The sequence below is a fragment of the Podarcis raffonei genome, chromosome 5, assembly GCF_027172205.1.
Source record: "Podarcis raffonei isolate rPodRaf1 chromosome 5, rPodRaf1.pri, whole genome shotgun sequence".
In the NCBI taxonomy this organism is placed as follows: Eukaryota; Metazoa; Chordata; class Lepidosauria; order Squamata; family Lacertidae; genus Podarcis; species Podarcis raffonei.
In genome coordinates, this window is record NC_070606.1 from 96,438,756 (window position 1) to 96,452,295 (window position 13,540).

A 13,540-nucleotide genomic window follows, 5' to 3' on the forward strand; every position below is an offset into this window, starting at 1 on the left:
GGGGCATCCAGAGAACCTCAGTAACAGCGCATGTGGGGGGGGGGATCGTTCCATCTGGCAAGCTGAAATGCTTGTGGAGATGAACAATTGGAAGAACGCAGTGCTGAACCCCACCCCACCCTTGCTCAGTCTTCCAAGGACTATGTACTGCAAGATGCTCTCAGCTGATCTTTGGACACCACAGCAAGTATTAGGAAAGGAAAGTGTCACCCGGGAGTGCAAGATCCTGCCTATGGAAGGCATCAGCATGGCCTCCCAAGTAGGACATGTTCCTAGGAGGCCTTCTTGGTGGCTGCCCCCAGCCTTTGGAACTCCCTCCCTAGAGAAGCTAGATTGGCTTCCTCCTTGTTGTTCTTCCACCAGCAGGTGAAGACTTTCCTGTTCCCACCAGCTTTTGGGGACTGCCTGCCTTAAATTAAAGGGCTGGTGCCATGCTGTTTTATTGTGATTATCTGTATGGTTTTAATAGATTTTATATGTGTATATAGTTTTAAATGCATCAATGTTTAGGTCTCCTTAATAATAGTCCCCCCCCCCATATTTTTAGCAGTTCTTATTTTTCTCTCTAAAATAAGATACCCCTGCCTTGATTCCCATCATGGGAAAAGGTGTATAAATATATATATATATATAACTATAAATAAGATAGTAAGAATAAGAATCCTGTATCTGGCTGCTGGCCGTGCCACATGGAGGAAGCCTGAACATGGAACAAGTCAATCATTTGCAAGGCTAAGGGAAGCTGCTGCCTCTTCTGCCTTCTTGCCCAGCTCCTGATCATTCCAAGGGCATCTGTATGGGACAAGCAGCCGGTGGGCAGGGCCCACAATCAACAGCCCTCTCTTCTGTGGCTGTGACATTCCACCAACAGGCGCCTGTTCAAACCCACTTTGCCCCAGTGCCGTTTGTTCTTACCCCAAAGACTCTGCCTTTGCTCCACTTGGTCTACGTCATTCTCATCATCTGCTTTCCAGAGATAGCCTCTCCCCTCTGAGCCAACGTCCGCTATATTGTAGCCTAGAGTAGGGGGAAAGGAAGCAACGCTGGCTTGATTTCAACCACTTCTCAAGAAACAGGCTGGGTTAAGAAAAGGAGGCAGCCAGCATGACCACACACACCCCCCCCCGATAGATGTGGCCCAAACAGTGCGTGATGACCTGTAGATCAAGGCTGTCAGCCTATGTTCAATATTGAAAATGGTACTGTACGTGTTTAACATGGTATTTCCCTGTCTGTATCTCTTCCCTGGACAGTCATCTTTCTTTTCAAATCATTCTCTAAAACACAGCATCAGATTATTTCCATGTTATCAAAAACCAACCAACCAGCAACAACAACGCAGAGTTAACAATGGGCTCTCCCTTTTAAGAAGGTTCAAGCTATTGCTTCTTTATGTAGCTCACAGTTAAACCTATGGAACCTATCCCACAGGAGGCAGTGATGGTTACCAACTTGGGTGGATTTAAAAGATTAGGCGCATTCATGAAGAATAAGGCTATCTGTGGCTACTAGCCATGATGGCTACACTCTCATCCATGGTCAGAGGCAGTAACGCTTCTGAATACCAGTTGCTGGAAGCCACAGGAGGGGAGACAGCTCTTGTGCTTGGGTCCTGCTTGGTCCAGCAGTTTCTTCTTATGTTCTCCAGCAGTTAAGCCCCAATTGCAATTTCCAAGATGCAGAAATTAAGGCTGGCAAAACCATGGCTGAGCTTGGATTTGAACCTAAGATCAGCTTGATATGCTGAATGCTGCACCACCTAACAGGGGGAGCTGAAGTCTCTGTCCTCTCCTGCATCTCCTCCCTACTGCTCCCTTAGGGACAGGTCCCTCGGCTACTTGCTTAACCACCAATACCTGCACATATATCTAATTTTCCAAACTGAACAAGCACAAGGCTCTGTAAAAGTCACCATGAATACAAGGCATTGGGTGGGGGGAGGTAGGGGACCCCACACTTTGTTTGCCAGCAATTCCAGACAGAATTGCTCACACACCTTTTAGCTTCACGTTGCTCTCTTCTTTGTTCACACCCGAATCATCACTGAACTGGTCGTCATCCTCCTCCTCTTCATCCGTGGGATGCAGAGAGATGACGGTGCCTTCTTTGAAGACCATGTCAGGTCCCACCACCACCTGGAAATGAAGCAATGTTTCCATCTATGCCAGGAACACCTGGTGCTTTGACTCCTCCAGGAGGAAAAAGCACCTGCAAACCCCAGTCCCAGAATTCCAGAGCATTCATGCAGGCAGATAGTCCGAATAACAAATCCAAGCGACTGCGGAAGCGTCAGTAGTCAAGGCTGCCAGCAATTCTCATCTTGGCCATCACACTCTTGCTTTAAAGCAAAGCTGATAGCTGCTCAAAATGCCTTGCAATCTTTACGTCGCAAGGGCCCCCCTAGAGCAGGTCATCATTATCCCCATTTCACAGATTGGCAGCAGAGGCTGGGTCAGTGACTAGCCTAGGGCATTCATCAAGCCGCCCAGTGTGGCTGGGGCAACCCTAGTCAGATGGGCAGGGTACAAATAATAAAATGTTGTTGTTGTTGTTGAGCAAGTCTTCAGCCAGAATTTTAATTCTGAAACGGCATCTTGGGGACAAAGGGCCAGAAATTTGTCCACTGACGTATCACAAGTCCAAGGGCAGAGCAGCAGCTCTTTGAACTCACCTGGGAAGTGAGGACGCAGCGAGGATTCAAGGTTACCCCCTTCTTCACTTCGGCCTCGTCGCAAACTATAGACTGTTGGATTCGTACACGGTCCCCTACATGGACACCGTTCCACAGGAACGCCCTGTCCAAAATGACCTCATCCCCTGCCAATCACAAACAAAAGGACGTGAAACAGAACACAGTTACCCATCATGCAGCAGAAACACCCAATGCTGCTAGCTAACCCTACAGACGCTCCATGCAAGAACCTGAGATGGCCAATATATACCCTGACTCATCCTAGCCCTCCCTTTACCTGCTTCTCCCTTGTCACAGCTTCCCCAATTTCCTACCTCTCCCGCTCACCCAGCCTTCTCTTGCAGGTGGTAAGATGCGCCACCTTTCATGTTCTGAGCAGAACCTAGCATGCTGTGACAGCTCTGAGCCTGTTCCCAGTGTTGGGAAGCTGGCGCTCAAAGATGAGAGGTAGCAGCAGGTCTTTTATGTAGGGCAAATGCAAGGAGCAAAAGAAGACTCAAGCATAACCCGATGGGTCAACCCCATGAAGTCTGTGCCTGAACCAGCCCAGGCCATGCAATGCACTCCAACCCAGCTGTGACAGCTTGCAATCCAGAACAGATTGTCAAAGCCTATGCTACACTGTCTGAGTAGCAGAACCAATTCCCTGAGACAGAGATGGATAATTCTGCCCCTTCCGACGTAACTTCACCTCCCCCATTTGTCTCTTGGTAGCTATTTATCATTTCTTCTATCAGAACTCCTGCTCCTTCAGCCACAAAACGGTGTGGACTTCTCCACCAACCCATGCACCCTAGCCTAGGGAAGAACTTGCCTATTTTGCAGTTGGGGCCAATAACGCTCTTGGTTATGGAGCATTTCTTGCCAACGGATGTTCCCTGCCCGATGAGGACGTTCTCTTCCAAGACGCTGCCATGGCCCAGGCTCACCCCCGCCCCCCGGTAGATGTTGTGCCGCGAATGCGTGCAACTCTGCGTCTTGTCATCGGTGAAGTTCATCTCCGGAGTCAACGGGTAAACCCAGCGCTGCAGGATGTCAAAGGACACAGACTCGTACATCAGCAAGTTGGACACAGGGGCGCCATACTCTTCGGATGTCACATGCATATGGATCTGGTTGCCCAGGACCTGGAGAAGGGAGAATCATAGAATTGTAGAGTTGGAAGGGGCGCCCAAAGGTCATCTAATCCAACCCGCTGCAATGCAGGAATCTCAACTAAAGTGTCCAGAAGAGAGGCACTATTCAGAGATGCTATTCAAAAAACAGCAAGGACAGGCCATGGTCCCCGATTCCCAAGCAAAGGGGCTGATAGTTTGACTCCTGTCCGTGAGTAAGCTGGAATTTGACTCGGATTTTGGATTCTTGAAGACTTCAGCTGCTTGTTGGATTTCTACCCTTCCAGGGGTTTCATTGCACACAGCTATGGCACCCCTGCAAAGCTACTTTCATAGGTCGTCACTCAATAATTAGGCCACATACCAAGCTGAGCGTAGGACAACACGCACGTTAAAAAGAGATAAAGAAAAGGTCAGAGATGGTCTTGGCTGTGAGGCCTGGAAGACCTGCTCCCTGCCTTGCAGGCCTTTTCCACTTAGCCTGGGAGGGCCCTGACTGACTCCAGCTACAAAGCTGAGGCTGCCAAACAGCCTCCTGAGCTGGGCTGTTGTTGGGGAATTTTTGTTGGAGAATGTGGTTGCTGTTGGCTTTTTTGTATCTTTATTTTAGATTTTGTTGTGATTCATATGGAAACATTTCAGATGGTTTTGTATTTTTAAATGCTTTATTTATTGTTTAGAACTACTTTTGCTATGTCCATATATATTTTTCTCATGTTGTTAAGCCACTGTCAGGGAACTGCCATCTGAGACGCAGGAGGTGAAAGGGCTCACGGAGGGTGAGAGAGACCATTCAGCTGAGGAGGGGACCAGCAGGGGGAGAAGTGGAGTTCCAAGGGAAAGTGAGTCGGAGGGAGGGCTCAGAGATACTTCAAGCGAGAACAGTGGGGAGGTTTCAGGACCTCCTGTAGGGACACCCACTCCTCGCCGGAAACTGTCACGCCGAGAGTCCAGAAGACGCGTTTCCGTTAAGGAGCTTTTATGCTGGAAGAAGTTCCGTAAACGCCCACTGTCCGATTCAACGAGCGACTGATGGAGCCATGCTTAAGGAGCTCCGTCACAGACAGAGGTTTGTGGACTTAGCCAAACTCTGAGGGACTAGGATTTTACGCACAAGCAGCTCACCATCCCATCACAGCCACCTTCAGCATGGTGCCATACAAATAAAATTATGTATGTATGTCCGAATAGGCTTGTGCAAAGAAAAACATTTTAAGTGGATGCTGAAAAGGGCACAGCGAAGGCGCCTTCCTGATGTCAAAAGGCAGTGGATGTGCCTCAGCAACCAGCCTGGGACAACAATCTGCCACATTCAGCCAAAACATTGTTCGTATGACACTAAAGATTGAGGCCCCCAGCTCCCTGTACTTCCTCCACCCACAAACCCCTTCATCAGTCCTTGACGTTAGCACTGTGCAGCCTCTGGCTCTTCATCCTCTCAGAGCAGCCTCCCATCACACAAACTTACTTCTTCGTTTACTAGAAGCCCACGCACCAAGTCATCCCGAGTTTGATAATCAAAGTTATCCGTGAATAACTCTGCCACCTGCGAGAAGAGAAGAAGCGCAACATAAGGGTAAACAAGCCAGAACAGGAAGTCACAGTTCCAAATAACCCTCTTAAGAAAGCTTTGCATCAAGATGAAGAAAATGCAGTGAATTTCTAACACACACACCCATTATGTGTAACACAAAAGAGATTTAATGCATCCAAGTAGCCACTGATAGCCTTATCCTCCATAGCCTTATGATTACAACCCCTTGGGGGATTTGCAGTTTAGAGAAAAGGCAAGTAAGAGGGGGCATGGCAAAAGTCGTATAAAATCATGCATTGTGTGGAAACGGCAGAGAGAAATGTTTTTCTCACTCTCCCATAATACTCAGGGCAATGCAATGACGGATGGAAGATTCAGTTTGTTTCACTGCAAAGCAGTCGTTCCTCTAGGATGAAGAAGTCCTTCTGCATAAACTATTTCCCTAAGCAGCAGACACCGGCCAGCCCTCAGCGTCCAGCTAACACATTGTGCCTTAACGTTGCTAAACACAAAGCAACACTTGAGATGGAGGCCTCTCCAGCAGCAACACTGAGTCTGCTTCTGACACCCACCTGTGGAGAGCAGATGCTGATGTGGCAGTCCAACAAATCATGTCGTATTTGTACTTCTTCAACGTTGCCCTGGAACAGGCTCTAAAAAGGTAAGGACACAGCAAAGGCCTAGTGAGTCTCACACAACAAATTCGATACCAACATCTCTGCTTGCTAACCTAGAGAATCGACAGCAAGAATCTGGCAGGAGGAGTATCTTGAATGGACCACGTGTGTATGGTGTCACATGAACCAAGCCCAACAACCAGCTCAGACTAAACCACCTGCAGCAGAAACATTTAGTAGCTGCAGAAACAGTACACAGAATTGAAATCAGGAGCAAACTCCTATACGTTTTCAGCATTTAATACTTTAATCAATGCATGTTTGAATGTTAATGGCATAACCATTACCTGCTTTTCTTCTAAGTTTCCTGGTAAAGAATGCTAACATTTCTTTTAAAATCAGTGGTTTTCTGTTTGTGAATGTCCTGTGTTTTTTTCACAACGCTACACAGGGAATCTAGAGAGCTCTGCAACACTCCCCTGCGACCCCATTGGTAGGGTGAAATGAGATTTAAAACAATAAGCTTCCCAGTGTTCCCAGACAGTATCAAAAGTTAGGTGGAGATGCTCACAAAGGAAAACACATCCTCTATACAAACATATGAAATTGCTTCACACCAAGAGAGCCCAGTTTTGTCTGCTCCAAGAGCCAGCAGCTCTGAAGGTTTCAGGCAAAGGTGTCTTTTCAAATTTTATCAGAGCCCAAGATCCTTTGACTTGAAACACCACTGACTCAGGCTAGGACGAGTCCCACCAAAGCTGGGGACGAACATATTTTCCCCGGTTCTATGAGCTTGCCTAGGATTTGAACTGGAAGTGAGGATCATGCACCTAGTTTAAGACTTTCCACACTTTTAAGGCAACGTGTGGGGTTCCATCACAGCAGGAAGTGTTAAACTGAATCTAGGGTGCAGCAAGTTGCCCTTTGCTACAGGGGGAGATGTTCAACTTCCTCACTCATGTCCCCACAATGAGCTCAGGAAGAGGATGCACTATTGAATGTCACTTGCATATCTGCCTGCACTTGTGCATAAAACATGAAGCTGCCCCAAGGTGTTAGAGGGGGTGCCAGAAACGAGTGGAATGAAAATGACATCAATTCACAAGCATCCACAGCATTCAATTAATAAATAATAAATAATAATAATAATAATAATAATTTAAACTTCCCCTTCTCTTATCTCACTCTTCTGTCCTCTCCATCCCCCCCTTCTTTATTCCATTATCTGAATGCAACAGCACTCTACCCAATTGTGATTCCCAACCGTCTGAACTGGTAATCCAAGACACACTGCTTTGGACCATGGAGGCAGAGCCTCATTGTTCCTTTGAGGGGGAGAACTCAAACGCTCTGTGGGTTGCAGCCAGGCGCAAGGTTCCCTACTCCTGTTTCAGGAATGCATACAACATTTTCTTATTCAACCATCAACCGACCCTGCAAGATAATCTTAAGATGGGAGGTGCACTCAACTGTCCGTGCTCAAAAGCAAGCCCAAGCCGAACCCTGGGTCTTGGAAGGGAACCAGTGATGGATTATCAGGAGAAGAACATAACTGGATGAGGAATTCAATGTCACATTATTGGGATTGTTCCATCACTGCAAGCATTTCTCTCCTCTCCTCCCCCACATGAATCCCCAACACCTCAAAGCTAGTTGGGAAGGGAGACCCCTGTTGCACCAACTTGACTCGCTGCGCCGGCTCCCACTCGCGCAACTGTTTAGTCCAATCTGATCCTCAGGTTCCTGATAATTGTTCCCCTAGTAACACACCGTAGGGAACCGGAAGCGTTTCAGCCCTTGAGTTCTCTGGTAGTGCAGCACTTGCTTCGTCGCGCTGTCCATGGCAAGGATGACATCATCCTCCTGGCACCTGGAACGGTGACCTGGTGTGGATTCCTTGAAAATCATGGTCATCACAGACACGTTCTTCTCCAGCTTCCGCCGTAGCCTGTAAAGAGGTGGTCAGGGTGAGGTGAAGGAAGACAGATTTCAACTTAAGTGACACACACCAGGAGAAAACAGTCAGAGACCATCTCATCAAGAAAGGCTGCTTCATCTTCCTCCCAGATACCCACCTGTGCTCCTGCAAAGCTGTGGAAATGTTAATATTGGACACCACATCTCCAGAGACAAGGATGAAGTCAGAGCGAACGAGTGACTTGGCATCAACATCCCTCAGCACATCACCAAGTGAGCGGTAGAGGTCTGAAGTCACAAACCGTACTGTATTTGGAGAGGCTGGACGGCACCACTTAGATTTCCTGGCAAAGAAGGCAGATAGAATGGAATTAAAGGGGACATATGCACACTGTGTACAGTAGATGACAACTCCATGATGTTTTTTTCTGGCATTAGAAGAAAAAAACCGTATCACAAATCAAATGGCTTGAAGTGTATTTAGGGAGCAACAAGGAAATAACCCTAACACCCCCTCCCCCATTGGTTTTAAAGAAAATAAGCGTTTTTTTCTTGCCATTTTTGTTTTGTGTAAAGATGCCTTGAGCAGCATGTGGCGAGAGAAGGCATCTAATAAATTTAATTAATAATAAAAATGCAGAGGATCGGGCTAAAAGATTTATCCATGCATGGGGGAGATTTCAAAGAAACACAGAGGACTAAAATGCTACTAGTCATTCTAAGCATTCAGAATAAGCAGTGATATAAATCCAAAGAGATGCATACTTTAAAAAACCAAAACCAGCATAATAAACCGAAATCACCAAATGAGTCCACCTGAGCAGAGCATAAAGCTACAAGACTGCTTAGCCCACATTTATTATTCTTTATTAGCACTGCTATAAATTTGGAGATCAGGAGCTATTCCAGATTATCCTGGAAAACAGATATTGACTTGTGTATGAAGTATGAAAGAAACCGTCTACAGGAAACCTCTCATATGTGGGTGTCACCTAACAAAAGAAAGCTGGAAAGAATGAGTTGATTTTTAGGTATCTTTGATATCTTAACTATTCTGTCACCCTACTGTTTGTATAAAGAGTGTGTACTACAGACTTTGAGGAAAGCAGGCGCTGGCTTAAAATCCCGTTTTCTCTCTTGCTAACATTCCCTCTCCCCCCAACATCTCTCTCTGCCTCAGTTCCACCACATGGCGCCCAATTCCTAGTAAAGCACAGCATCATCTTGTAGAATATCTGCCCTTGGATGCCACAAACCTATATGCCACTTGAAGCAAGAGGTTATGGGGGCTGACCACCTCCAGCCTACAAAAGCCATGCACCCACCATCAGCAGGAATAGCTGACCTGAGATAAAGCTAAGGAGGACCAAAAGCAACAAAAATGTGTCTGCTCTTACAGTAAATGTTCCTTGATCTCTGCTGACTTCCAGCAGCAGAAGACGAAGGTTTCCTCCACTCCAGTTGCAGTTAGGAATTCCAGGGTGTAATCTATCATGGCTACATTTGCCAACGGAATCAGAGCCTAGAGAATAAAGAAAAGTCAGCGTCTCCACAAAAAAAGTTATAATACATTATATTCTATAATTCTGTTAGCAGGAACACACCCTAACGTCTTGTTCAATGTGTGATTGTATTTAATGAAACAGTTTGTGTGTTGTTGTTTTTAAATAGCAGCCATGGGGGGGGAATAGGATCAGGACCACAGCAAGGAGGGTTAAGCCCTGCCGTCCCCAGCACACCTGAGAAAAATCAGCCCCCAAGTTGCTACTGGTGCTAACAGTGGCTTCTCCCCAATGGCAAACTTCAAGGGGTGATATTCATCTGGACAGGGATGTCCAGTACAGCGACACTCCCTGCATGGTCCAAATCCACAGTCACTAGGTTTTTAAAAAAAACAACCAGACATATTGAATGCAATCATGCATTTAGCATACTGTGTAATTTGACCTTGAAATTAACAACCCCATACCCTGGGTTTATAGAATTCATGCCCCTGAAACTTGTTAGAATAATGTTTTGATCCTCTTTAACAGCACTGCCGCTTTTGAAAGTTTGATGTTCTTCAGGGACTTAGTCCTGCACGCCATTCCATCTTCCTTCTAGCATTAGCCAATTAAAATTTTAAATTGTGTATGTTACCAAATCTCACCACAAGTGGCCTTCTGAAGATATTAAAACGACAAGCTAAGTTAACAATGAGTTGCAGCTTTTATCAATAGGCCATCTTAATATTTTCATGCCTTAGTCCAAGAATACAACAGAGCCAGCACGACATCCAAATGAGCACATCTTCCATCTCATGTAAAAGGAAGGTGACACACAGCATAGCATAGCAACAGCTATATTGAACCAGGCACTGGGGTACATCTTCACCCACTGCCTCTAATTTTCCATTCTTTCTCAGTCTCGGCTCCACTAATTTAACCTGACTTAGTTGGTTGGTCTAGCAAAGAAATTAAGGCAGCAATCCTATGCACATTTTCCTAGAAGTAAGCCCCAATTAACACAATGGGACAATTAACGCAAGTACACATGCCTAGGATTGCTCTGTAAGGCTGCAAATCTAGGCACATTCCCACGTAACTTGGTGGGAATTGGACCCAAGCAGAAATGCAAAGACTGCATCACAAAGTATGCTCTCCCACTTTGAAGTTCCACACGCTTTTATCTCTGCACGCAGGCTCCATTTAACCTGACTCTTCAACAAAGCATGTTGTTGTTTAGTCGTTTAGTCGTGTCCGGCTCTTCGTGACCCCCTGGACCAGAGCACGCCAGGCACCTCTGTCCTCCACTACCTCCCGCAGTTTGGTCAAACTCATGCTGGTAACCTCGAAAACACTATCCAACCATCTCATCCTCTGTCGCCCCCTTCTCCTTGTGCCCTCCATCTTTCCCAGCATCAGGGTCTTCTCCAGGGAGTCTTCTCTTCTCATGAGGTGGCCAAAATATTGGAGCCTCAGCTTCAGGATCTGTCCTTCCAGTGAGCACTCAGGGCTGATTTCCTTCAGAATGGATGCGTTTGATCTTCTTGCAGTCCATGGGACTCTCAAGAGTCTTCTCCAGCACCATAATTCAAAAGCATCAATTCTTCGGCGATCAGCCTTCTTTATGGTCCAGCTCTCACTTCCATACATCACTACTGGGAAAACCTCGGCTTTAACTATACGGACCTTTGTTGGCAAGGTGATGTCTCTACTTCTCAAGATGCTATCTAGGCCTGTCATTGCCCTTCTCCCAAGAAGCAGGCGTCTTTTAACTTCGTGGCTGCTGTCACCATCTGCAGTGATCATGCAGCCCAAGAAAGGAAAATCTCTCACTCAACAAAGCATACTAACAGCCAATAATACACGGCCTGGTATGAATTCCTGCTGTGTCATGCTCTCCTATCTCCTATTGCTGATGCAGCAGCCAGCAAAGCACATCCTTTTATCTCCTGGTCAATCTTAAGACCAAGCTGCTCGTGATAAATTTAGGGACAGTTCCCGTTCTGTCCTCAACCAGTGTCCCAAAATAAGTGGCAAGATGATGATTGTATTTATATGCTGCCCATCTAACCTGGGTTGCTCCAGCCACTCTTGGCAGCTCCCAATAGAATATTAAAAACACAATAAAACATCAAAGGTTAAAAACATTGCATGTCCAGTTGCCAAGGTCATCATTTATTTATATACAGTGGTACCTCAGGTTACATACACTTCAGGTTACATACGCTTCAGTTTACAGACTCCACTAACCCAGAAATAGTGCTTCAGGTTAAGAACAGGTTAAGAACAGAAATCATGCTCTGGCGGTGCGACAGCAGCAGGAGGCCCCATTAGCTAAAGTGGTGCTTCAGGTTAAGAACTGTTTCAGGTTAAGAACGGACCTCCGGAACGAATTAAGTACTTAACCCGAGGTACCACTGTACTGCCATTTATCTACTACAGCATCAGGGTGGTATACAAAGATAAAATGGGAAACAGCCATGCAAAACAATGATTAAAACAACTGGCCACTCAAAAAACCAAAAACCTTCAAGTTGCTACATAGGCCTGTTGGCATGGGAAAGTCTTCAAAAGTGAGGGCGCCTGCTGAATTTCTGCTGGAAAAGTGTTCCAAGGCATGGGACCACTGACACTAAATGTCTGACTTCTGTTTGAGGCCAGTGGGTACAATGAACAGCATCCCTCCAGATTATCCCAGTGAACAAGCTGGGATATAAGGACTTGGGCGATCCTTATGGTACCCTGGACCCAAGTTGTTCATCGGACAACACTAAGTTACACATCCTCCCAGGCTGCGACAACCTCAAATTTTAGGTAGTAAAAGTACTCTTCTTACAAGACTGGCTGGCTAATTCAATGCAGGGAAGCAATGCAGTTTTGTGTGGTGGTTTTGCCTCTTTAGCCTCCAGCAAAGCCACAACTCCCTCAAAGCGACACATTACGACAGCAGCTTCCACGTCAGCAAGGTAAAAAGCAAAGCAGCCTCCAAAATACTTGCTGGAGTTCCTTTTTCACTAACCACAGTCCAGGTATGTGTTTTATTTTTCCTCACCGTAAAACCTGTTTGAATCATTTCTGCGTATAAACCAATTAACAAGTCAACCTTCCAAAAAACAAAAACAAAAAACCCACAAGTCAGCCTTCTCACACATTCCCTGACTTGTGGCTTCATTCCACAGAGTCTAGACAGGCGAACCAACAGAACTTTTGCTAGAAACCTCTGCCTGTAATTTCGTTTCAGCCCAAATTCAGTCTTTCATTCACAGGAAGTACAGGAAACAAGATAGCACAGCCATACTTCGGCTGTTATAATCCCTGATCCCTCCTATTTCCCTTTCCCCCTGGCTGTTACCTTGTGGTGGGAGGGTTCTTGACATAGGGCCACATCCTCAAATTTCAGGGAATAAAAGTGCTCTCTTATCACAGTGATCAGCCATCTTTCATTTCTTACACAATGGCACACATTGTTTCCAGGCACACATGACAACAGTAGCTTCAACAGCCGGAACGTTAAACATCATTCAGGCTGCTGGTGCAGATTGTTTCCTAATTAACCACAGCATGGATTTGTAGTTTATTTTTCTTCACTGTAAACTAGTGACTGATGGGAAGTTCCCACATTAAAGTTTTAAGACCTAAGGGGACCTACATGTCTGAGGTGTACACAAGTGCCTATACATTAGGTGTCTGGCTTGCGCATTTTGCCAAAAGCCAGCTAACTCAATGAACCATACAGCTTCCAGGAAAACTTCAAAGTGCTAATTGTTAAAACCCTTAATCATCTGGACTCAGTAACTTTTAGAAATGCATCTGCCCACACACTCTCCCTTTAAATCAAAGATTGCGGGGGGGGGGGGAATCCTTCTCCTGCTTCTCAAGTTAAGACAGGTGACTATATTTAACTGGCCCTTCTCAGTCGTGGCACCCTTCTGTCCTTTCCTGCTCATAGCCTACAAGTTCATCTATGAGAGTTTCTTAAGAGCAATGCTATTGTCTCCACCAGCCCTTGCAAAAAAATTAGTTCAGCTCCCTTCCCCCCATCGTGCCACAAAAACTTGGCAGAAACTTGAGTCTAATCAATTCACTCCAGCTTGCTGCATATGGTATTCTTCACTTAAAGTTTCTTGTTGGAAATGAGTCCCAAGTTCTCTTTGTGTGTTCTTTAACATGCACTCTGCTGA

At 46.0% G+C, this 13,540-nt stretch overlaps 1 protein-coding gene across 1 annotated transcript in view; it reads right to left on the minus strand.

Moving 5' to 3' along the window:
- EIF2B5 (eukaryotic translation initiation factor 2B subunit epsilon) overlaps window positions 1-13,540 on the minus strand; it is a 30,864-nt gene that overhangs the window by 14,515 nt on the left and 2,809 nt on the right. The window contains exons 2-10 of the mRNA XM_053390751.1: window positions 9,273-9,397; window positions 8,034-8,219; window positions 7,729-7,906; window positions 5,914-5,994; window positions 5,276-5,353; window positions 3,507-3,819; window positions 2,672-2,817; window positions 1,997-2,135; window positions 916-1,017 (exon numbers count right to left, since the gene is read on the minus strand). Coding sequence (XP_053246726.1) covers window positions 916-1,017; window positions 1,997-2,135; window positions 2,672-2,817; window positions 3,507-3,819; window positions 5,276-5,353; window positions 5,914-5,994; window positions 7,729-7,906; window positions 8,034-8,219; window positions 9,273-9,397 — 1,348 coding nt within the window. The remainder of the gene's footprint in view (window positions 1-915; window positions 1,018-1,996; window positions 2,136-2,671; window positions 2,818-3,506; window positions 3,820-5,275; window positions 5,354-5,913; window positions 5,995-7,728; window positions 7,907-8,033; window positions 8,220-9,272; window positions 9,398-13,540) is intronic.